This window comes from Balaenoptera physalus (genome assembly GCF_965194825.1).
Source record: "Balaenoptera physalus genome assembly, chromosome: 15".
Taxonomy (NCBI): domain Eukaryota; kingdom Metazoa; phylum Chordata; class Mammalia; order Artiodactyla; family Balaenopteridae; genus Balaenoptera; species Balaenoptera physalus.
This window is the reverse complement of record NC_138894.1, coordinates 10383442-10393246: the sequence shown is the minus strand read 5'-3', so window position 1 is coordinate 10393246 and position 9805 is coordinate 10383442. Positions and strand designations below refer to the sequence as shown.

Below are 9805 nucleotides of genomic sequence, written 5' to 3'. Positions count from 1 at the left end.
TCTAATTCAGGGGCAGGTGTTCCACAGAAGACAAGAGTCCTTTTGTAGGGTCTGATTAGTGGACCCTAGAAAAGGAGGTTATCTCTCTTCTTTTTGGGTCACAGACCTTAAGGCTGTGTGTTTTTGATGGACACTGGCCTCTTTCCCATTATGTAGAGAGGGCCAGCCTAAAAACGAGGTCAGGAAACAGAGAAAAACAGTCAAGAGATGGAGGCAAGGAGCCCTGGCAGCATAACCCCAGGCTTTGGATCCAGCTATGCCTGATGAGTGATATTAATGTTTTGAGGTTGTTACTTCAGTGATTCAGTGCAAGGGAAGCATTTCTTCTCCAAGGAATCAAACACAATTTATTTTAGAACTAAATGGTACAGACTGAATAAAAGAAAGTTTTATCCTAAACTTTCCAGATAGACATTTTCTCACCAGGCACCATGTTGATTTTAACAGTCCCATTAGTGGCCTTCACAATATTCAAGAAGGATGTACAAACTGTGTCATTTGGTTGAGGAGTCAAGTTTGAAAATAACAAGCTTTCCATTCTCTGTGCTTCAGAACAATTCTTAAAACACATCTACTATGTTCTTAGCTCATAACTATTCAATTAAATTTTTCTTCTAAAAATAACTTAGAGCAAGAGAAGCATTTACTTTATACATACTCATCCATTTTCTTCAGTGTTCCATGGGGGAAGAAACTGCTCCAACCGAACAGATGTAACAAAAAGTATGTTTCTTATTTTGGCTTCTCTGTTTTAATGACAGAGAAAATCCTTTGTTGTTTTCATCTTGGTTTCAACATAGTAGTGTCAATATCCTTTTCTTCCCCTGAATCTTGATCTGGCATCCAACTGAAAATAAATATACAATTAAATAATACTCTGGACACCATAATTAAACACAGATTTGGTAATGGGTGTCACTATATGAGAGAAGTAAACCAGTTTCCAGCACACTCAAAAAGGCAATGGTCACAGCTCCCAAGGCGGGGTGGGGGTGGGGAAAAAGATGGCGTTAAAAACGAAAGTTCCTGGGCTTCCCTGGTGGCGCAGTGGTTGAGAATCTGCCTGCCAATGCAGGGGACACGGGTTCGAGCCCTGGTCTGGGAAGATCCCACATGCCAAGGAGCAACTAGGCCCGTGAGCCACAATTACTGAGCCTGCGCATCTGGAGCCTGTGCTCCGCAACAAGAGAGGCCACGACAGTGAGAGGCCCACGCACTGCCATGAAGAGTGGCCCCCACTTGCTGCAACTAGAGAAAGCCCTCGCACAGAAACGAAGACCCAACACAGCCAAAAATAAATAAATAAATAAATAATTAATTAAAATAACTTTAAAAAAAAACAAAACAAAAGGTCCATTTAAGGTCACAATAAGGATTTTCTTCTCGAGTCCAAATTTCATTTATCTTTTTCTCTGAAGTATACTCAATGTATGTTGTTCTTCAAACAAACCTGACTTTCTAATTAGGTTTTGTTTGGGTTAATATTCAAGTGTTTTTTAAATCTTTAAAATAGTAACTGAAAAAAGAGGAAAGAGCCTTGAACAATGTTATGTAACACAGCCACTTTGGGATTAAAAATCCTTAAATTACTACTCATAGGTCAACTCTATGTTCTCTGACTTAAGCCTCACAGCGCAGCCACTTCTTAAGGGTGGTGTGGTAGTGTGGAGGGTCCTAGTCAGTAGAGAAGGCAAAACTGCATAGACAGTCAATACCACTCCCTAGAAATTCCATAGGAAGGAATTATTTTAGAGCTAAACCCTATTAATGAGGACAACACAGCCAGTGTGGGACACACTGCTATTTCTTCATCTGAGCACTAGATAAAGTAGCTAAGAGCCACATTTTCAAAAAATAAATAAATAATCTTCAAGCATGGGAATCATGATCAGGATGATGAGAGGCTTATATTAAGAGGGAAGAGCTGATTCAAACTCACCATCTCACCTTCACTCTGGGTCATACACTCACTGTTTGAAATATTAAGCAAAATTACCAGCACAATTTAAATTGTTTTGTTTCAGGTTTTTCCAAGAGTGCTTAAGTTGCATTAATTAAGTGTGAGGCAACTCCACTATGCTGGAGGACTAACAGTGAGTCACAGTCTTAAAGAAAGGCTGCAAGAATCTCTAAGTCTGCTAAAAAGTTCCCTATACTGCTCCTTCTGGAGTCCAAAAGTATGAGTGAAGCTCTGCCTTGTACTGATATTTGAAATGGTCAGAAGCACGTTTACTTTTTATTCAAGATGGTTACAAATTTCTGCAGAAGGTAGATAAATTGTGGAAAATTTTTACATGTTCTGATTTCTTAAAGTTCTTTGGAGATCAAAGACTGACGTTCAGGCTAGGAATTACAGGGAGTTTATTACAAATTCAATCATTACGATTAAAAAGGATAACTCATCACCTCCTACAGTAACTGTTCTTTATAACTTCTCAATTATTTAAACATGATCTGACATTCCTGAAAGATCTAAAGGCTTGCATCTTACACGGGTAACAAAACTATGTGAGAGAAGGCAAGAAAATCCTCTTTTCTTACATTAAATGACAGGAAAATATGGCAAAGAACTGTGTCACTTGAGAAAAGAAAGAGAGCATGGCTAAATGTAATCTAACTTCACACCTCCCTGGATCCGGTTAGTTAGCAAACATGCTCAAGTTCTTGTCTGGCCTCCCAGATCATAATATACTGTACTCGCTGCTTCTCCTGTCAACAAAAGGGAAGGGATTTGAGTGCTGTCCCTCAACAAACAAAAGCAGGTTCAAGTCCAAGTTACTGCTGTCTTTAGAGGGATGTCCATTTTTCTGATTTCGTATTTTCTTTTCACAAAGAGAAGGCTCCTGGTTTCTATTCCAAAGATCTTTGTAGATCTTTGGAATCAAAGAACACTAGAGTAGAAACCATGAGATCTGTAATGTCCTCTTAGGCTGTCTTTCTACAATCCCTCACTCTACAAATTCAAACACAGACACCAACATCTCCTAATCACACCAACATGTAAGGCACAGTGCACGCACCGTAGACCCCACATTATGGGTCTGTGTGTAGCTGCCAAATGACCCAAATACACAGTGACCAACATCAACTGTGCCCCATCTACACTTGCCAAGACTGCACTCTCACTCTTTCAAAAATTCATGAAGTTTAGCTGCTGTGGTTAGCATAACAGCAATAACAGTACAATCAGCTGTGGGTTTGCATGAATGCTACCTCACATTAATTCACTGGGTAAGAAAAAATACATCCTTTTTTCCAAGTGATATCACTGCAACCTATTTATAATTACTAAGTCACTCACATACTTAACTCCACAGAGCTAATTTTTAGCATAAGCTTTTATAAATCTTTAGCTACTTACCACTGATCTTTTACACTCAAAAAATGAGTATTTCAAAGCTTTGCAGTTTCCTTCCTTCAGACACTGCCGAGGGGATTTTCCTTCCTACGACACATAAAACAATATAAATACCTGAGAAATTTTCTCACAAAGTACAAAATAACTGTCCTTCTGGAAATAGTTCTTTTTTAAAAAGTTAAGGAAAAGCAGAAAACAGTAATTTATATAAGAAATAATTCATAATTCATTTTGACTGTTGGTACTTAAGAAGAAAAGGAGATAATGAAAAAATGTGTAAAATAATTTTGGGGCACTTTAAGGGTGCCCTTGAATTTTTGAAAACACTGGTTTCCATGGGATACTTTTCCTTAAAATGTTTATATAAAAATCTAGAAACTGCTATCTTCAGCTCCTTATATGTAAGAAAGGGAAAGAGTAAAGGTGAAAGTAGTAACGGGGTTTCTTCAGGGTTTTTAAAACTTTTACACTCAAGAAGTCCTAAAGACAGAGAAGAAAGTAGTGTGTGTGACAGAGAGAGAGAGAGGGAGGGAGGAAGCGGGGGGGGGGGAGGGAGGGAGGGGGGAGAGAGAGAAAGGGAGGAAGGGGGGAGAGAGAGGGAGGAAGGGGGGAGAGAGAGAGAGAAGAAGGTGGGGAGAGAGAGAGGAAGGAGGGAGAGAGGGAGGGAGAGAGAGAGGGAGGGGAGAAGGAGGGGGAGAGAGAGGGAGGGAGGAAGGGGGGAGAGGGAGGGAGAGATGGAAAGAGGAAGGGGGAGAGAGAGGGGGAGGAAAGGGGGGAGAGAGGGAGAGAGAGGAAGGGGGGAGAGGGAGGGAGAGAGAGAGAGGAAGGGGAGAAGGAGGGGGAGAGAGAGAGAGGGAGGGAGGAAGGGGGGAGACGGAGAGATGGAAAGAGGAAGGGGGAGAGAGGGGGAGGAAAGGGGGAGAGAGAGAGGGAGAGAGAGAAAGTGGGGAGAGGGAGGGAGGGAGAGAGAAAGGGAGAGAGAGGAAGGGGGAGAGGGAGGGGGGAGAGAGGGAGGAAGGGGGGAGAGAGGGAGGGACGGAGGGAGGGAGAGGAAGGGGGGAGAGAGGGAGAGAGAGACAGAGGGAGGAAGGGGGGGAGAGAGAGAGAGGGAGGGACGGAGGGAGGGAGAGATAGAGAGGGAAGGAAGGAGAGAGGGAGGAAGCGGGGATAGGCAGGGAGAGAGAGGGAGGGAGGAAGGGGGGAGAGAAAGATGGGGAGGAAGTGAGGGAGAGAGGGAGGGAGGGAGAAGGAGGGGGGGAAGGGGAGAGAGGGGGAGGAAAGGGAGGGAGAGGGAGGAAGGTGGGGAGAGGGAGAGAGAGGGAGGGAGAGAGAGGGAGGGAGAGGGAGGAAGGGGGGAGAGGGAGGAAGGGGGGAGAGGGAGGAAGGGGGGAGAGGGAGGAAGGGGGGAGAGGGAGGAAGGGGGGAGAGGGAGAGGGAGAGAGAGGGAGGGAGAGGGAGGGAGAGAGGGTGTTCACGTGAGAGATCAGGAATGCTGTAGTGGTGATTGGGAGGGTTTGTTCCGGAAGGTATTATCAAGTGGCTTTAAAGTCTCCAATTACAATATCGTTTTAATGCAAGCAAGTTTACCTCCAACACATCTCTGCGTTTTCCCACCCCCTACTGCCACAGTCAAGCTCTCTATTCTGAGAAGCTCACTGAGTAAGAACTGGAAGAGGAGAGTGAGATTTTAACAGAATTTATATATACTTGGGAGGGAAGATCTGCCTGGGCCCAGTGTGAAATTAACTGGTCTTTAAGCAGTGAAAGCTCATAAGAGCTTAAGAAAAATGGATTAAACCATTCCCTTTCTGCCATCAGGACAGGACAGTGCTACAAGAACACATTCACGGGGGAAGTGCTCATTTCTGACTCTTAACAAATAAGACTTTAAAAATCACACTTGACAAACTAACTGCAAAACTAGATTAAGAGCTAAAATTTAGTAGTATTTTAGTAGGTAAACATGGGATAGAAATGACTTCATTATCATATCTTCATTATCTTAAAATATTTTGAACAAATTTACTGCCATAAATTGAACTTAACACAAAGGCACTTAAATATATTGGACACAAAGAAGCATCTACAGAAAGTGCATTTCACAACTCAAAGAAGCAAGATTAAAATTTAACTACTGCAAAATTTCTTTTTGAACCCCCTACCCTACTAATTTGTCTAGTAATTAATCACACACAAGGACTAATTTATTTAAAAAAAAATTCAGAACTGTCCTAGCTCAGTTTAGCAGGAGGTTAAAAAGTAAATACAAGCTATTCCTGTGTACACAGGGCTTCAAACAGCAGGTAGGAGAAGGTATACACGTGCTAATGTTCACTGGCAGTGTGAGCAAGTCACAAAGCGGGGGAGGTAACTGGGAGGGGGCGAGGAGGCAGGGAAAGGCGCTGAGGGGGTTCCCGTTTCCCAGCGCTGTAAATGCATAAAACAACATCTGGAAAAAGGAGACTGAACTTGAATTTTCTGAATCACCTGAGGTTTAATGACATTAAACTAACTTGCAATTCATGAGGGAAAAAAATCAAAACCTTACATTTTATTACTGTTAAAGAAATAATAAATGAATAAAACATATACTGCTCATAAACTTTAGCTTTATGCAGTGCTTCACGATATAAAGGAAGATCGTGAAATCTTCCTACTCGAAGTGAATTCCAATGCAAAATCAATCAAGCAATTTTGTCTGAGAGTAAAAATGACCCTGTTCCACGTTAACTTTAAAAGCTCAAACAGCCCCAGTTAGGTGCCCTAAAATCTCAACAGCTTTAGTGCTGGTTCTCAACATTTCAGAAAGATGTTAATGAGGTCGGCTAGAGTACTACTTAAGTAGAAAGCTCTGGTGTAACTTAAATTTCACCTGCTCTTCATCTTCAAGGATTTCCCCTCAAGCAGATTTTGCCACCCCGACTCCACCACTGCGATCACTCTCCAAAACCTTTATTTTGCAAGTGCCAGTCACACTCCTAGTTTTTACTGTGAAAAAAGCTACAGGGTACCACATCTATGGCATTCCTGATCCCCAGGAACCTTGGCCACATTCCAGTCTTTATGTCTGCTTGGGCCCTAGATTTGAATTGTCATCTACATCAGTGAATCTCAAAAGTGAACCAGAACAGAGTAGCAAGCTTCTCTGCACTATTATGTTCCTCCCTCAAACTCTGTAATGAGGTTGCCCACATGAACAACGTGGAGATAAAAGACTATAACTATACAAAAGACTGTAATTTATAAACTGATGCTTCCCCAAACCGCATCTGAGATGCCACCTTTTTCACAAGCTTTCAACCCATACTGTCAACTGCCTACCGGGAAGATCCACCTAGATACTACACTTAAGAGAGAAATATTACTTCATCTTCCTCCACCTCCACCCCTAATGGCAGATTGCTAACTGTCCCCTTAATATTCACTCTTCCTTCTGAGTGGGGCATATGGCTGAGCTAGATTTCCCAGCCACCTTGCAGCTGGGTATGGTCATGTGACTAAGTTCTAGCCAATGGAATATGCAGGGAACTGAAATGTAAAACTTCTGGGTTGGTCTGTAATGGAAAGTGGCTTGCCCCACTTTCCTCCCCCATGTTACTAGGCCTGATGATGTGGAAGCAAGGCAGTCTTGGACCATGAGTGAGAGAGCAATATCCTAACTCCCATCACAGCACCTGACACCACCGATCAACAGTGTTTAGGTCCATGGAAGACAGAGAGGATCAAACTAGACCCTACTTATAGGCAAAAGAGAGAATTCTCTATCTTGTTTAAGCCACTGTTATTCCGGGTCTCTGTAATATTTGTCTGAACCTATAACCCAACTAATACACTCCCAAGCTTATTTGCCTTCTGAGGTCAAGACTGGTGATTCCCAAACATGGCTTTGTCCAAGAATCAACCTGAGACACTTTTAATTTATAAGGGAGATGGGGAGAGCAGTGGAATCTGTACTTTTAAGCTCTCCCCCTCCATCTCCAGGTGATTCTGATGAAAAGTCAGCAGGTCTGGAAGCTGTTAACAGAGACACAAGGGAGATAACTTGTAATTGAGTTCCTTGGGCACAGTTTCAACTCCCAGGAGTCAGAATCCTAAGAAGTTTATCCAAGAGATGCCTTTTGAATCTGTTTTTTCCTTCTCTTCTCCAGCCCCACTGGAGTTTACATCCTTATCACCATTACCCTGAGTTTCTCTGAGCCCCTACAGTTCCTTGGCTATCTCTCAGTGCAGCCCCAGAACTAAGTATTTTATGTTTAATTCCTCCCTAAAGTAAGGTCTAGCAGCTTTGCAGGTGGGTTAAAGATTGGCAAGGAGAGACTATAGCATCATCTGCCAAAAGATCAGATTAATTTCTTTATTCAAGGAGCTGAGGAATCAAAAACCTTATCATAAACGAGGTGGCCATACACAGCAGGCATATACCTCAGCAAACTCCCCTTGGTCTTGAGTTCCTAGTGGGGAGGGCTGGGCTGGAGCTGCCAGTGACACCATCCGAGAAGGTAGGATATCCGCCTGGATTTGCATAACTCAATGTTTTGCCTCAGTATTGCCATTTTATAGTCCAGTTGAAGTGACCATTCAGGATGAATTTAACACAAACTGTCAATGCACTTCCATTTAAGAGACTCTTTATATGAAAACACCACATTTTCCTAGTTGACCAAATTCAGCAACAAAAAGGCCAAATACTCAGTGGGGAAAAGCAACATCTGTGCAATGTGTCCGGGTCATTACCTCTGCCTACACCTTCCGAGCTTCCCAGAGATCCAATTTCTACAATGTGTCCCATTCATCTGTATGTCCCCTCAATCAGACTTGGCACTCAAATGTTTGCTAAATCAATCAATCACTGCAAAAAACCAACTTGGTGTTCTCCCTGCCACCAGTATCCTCTTCCACTTCCAGAGTTTCTTTCCTCAGTCCTACTCTGTGCCGGAGCTGCTCACTGTGACACACAAGGGCTGTCACCCATGGCAACCGTCCTCTCAAGCCTCCTGGCACATTCCCCTTCCTCCAGCCCAGCAGGGTACCTGCTTCTCGTGGGCCTGCCACATCTCCCTGATTCTGCACGTGCTGTTCTTTCAGATTCCCCCCACAAACACCACAGCCTCCACTCCTTTACTTGATGAACTACTACTCAACCTTTAAGACTCAGAGCAAATGTTACCTCCTCCTGTGAGAAGTTTCCAAATTCTCAAGCAAAATAAGTTGCTCTCCACTGGGTGCCCGAGGCATTTTGCTCCTCTACTCATAAAACAAGTATTTACTGAATGCTTACACAGCCCTTGCCAAAAACAGTGAACCAAATGTAAAACATGAATCAGCAGAAACACCAATACAGCCTCATGATTGATATCCATTTTCGGGCAGCTGTCTTTTCTTTGAAATAAGGGCAACTTTCTGAAATTACATCTCCAAATGCAAAAATAATTGCACCCAACGGATTGCCCTCTCATCAGGCCTTGGTGATCGGAAAAGGTACTCGTGCTTTGGTTGGGTTTAAGGCCAGAACCCAGGTTCCCCAGTCGACTTTGAACCTCTCTGCATTCACAATGGCTCCTGAGAAGACCTGGGGCTGTAGTGAGGGAAAAACAGGAGAGCAATAGCTCCCATCACAGCACGTAAAACCACAAGATCCACGGTAGGGGGAGCAAGATACAAAGTGGTGAAAATAAAGAGCTGCCTCATTTACAACTTACGCAGGAATGCACAGAACTCAACTCAGCAACACGTTCAAACCAACACAGGATAGGCAGAGAATCTATTCAGCCACCACTGAACACAGAAAGGAGAATTTACTAGGCACTACAGTGTGCCAGGTTCATGTAATTACCTGCTAATTTACTGATTCTCATTTTCTAGGGCTCAAGAAACCTTTCTTATTGTCCTTTATGCCTCCAGAACCTAGCAGAGTGGCAGCATTCCGTGTTTCTCGACCCGAAATGATTTATAACCTTTACAAAAACCCAACGGGGCGGCACCGTTCTCTCCAATTTCACACCACTGGGAAGTGAGGCTCTGACAGTGGATTCGCCCAAATTCACTAAGTTGGAGCTGCGTTCGACACCCAGGACGGCGAAATCCGAGGCACTTCTCTTGACCATCACCGCGGCCGGCCGAGAGCCCTCCGCCGGCCCCGCCTCCCCGCCTCGGGTGTCGGTCAGCCGAGCGCCCGGCCGCGCTAACCTGGAGCACGCAGTCCGACTGCAGCAGGCACGCGCCGAGGTCCTCCTTCAAGCCCGCGCACGCGCCGCCCTCCGGCTTGTCCTCGTAATAGCGGGGCATGACTGCGCCTTCCCCCCGCTGCTATCCAGACCCGCTCCAGTCCGCGACGGCCCCGACTTGACAGGACGCCAGCGACGCCGCGACGGGCGGAACCGGAAGGCGGCAGCCACCACTTCCGGCGGGCGCGCGGCCGACCAAGGGGGCCCGGGAGGCCGCGCGCGC

General features: G+C 44.4%; 1 protein-coding gene across 1 annotated transcript; it reads right to left on the bottom strand.

Moving 5' to 3' along the window:
* Nucleotides 1-320: 320 nt before the first annotated feature.
* Nucleotides 321-9756, bottom strand: COA5 (cytochrome c oxidase assembly factor 5). Its single transcript, XM_082427389.1, has 3 exons — nt 9545-9756; nt 3362-3445; nt 321-847 (listed from the first exon to the last, which is right to left on the bottom strand). The coding sequence occupies exons 1-3, from the start codon at nt 9641-9643 to the stop codon at nt 806-808; spliced, it is 225 nt and encodes a 74-aa protein (XP_082283515.1). The 5' UTR covers nt 9644-9756; the 3' UTR covers nt 321-805.
* Nucleotides 9757-9805: the final 49 nt, after the last annotated feature.

Bases quoted from the DNA above. Each gene is read 5' to 3' on its own strand.
- COA5 (XM_082427389.1), bottom strand. From the start codon at position 9,643: ATGCCCCGCTATTACGAGGACAAGCCGGAGGGCGGCGCGTGCGCGGGC. The intron at 3,446-9,544 runs GTTAGCGCGGCC...TATGTGTCGTAG, and splicing joins AGTCGGACTGCGTGCTCCAG to GAAGGAAAATCCCCTCGGCA. The intron at 848-3,361 runs GTAAGTAGCTAA...ATTTATTTTCAG, and splicing joins TTGAGTGTAAAAGATCAGTG to TTGGATGCCAGATCAAGATT.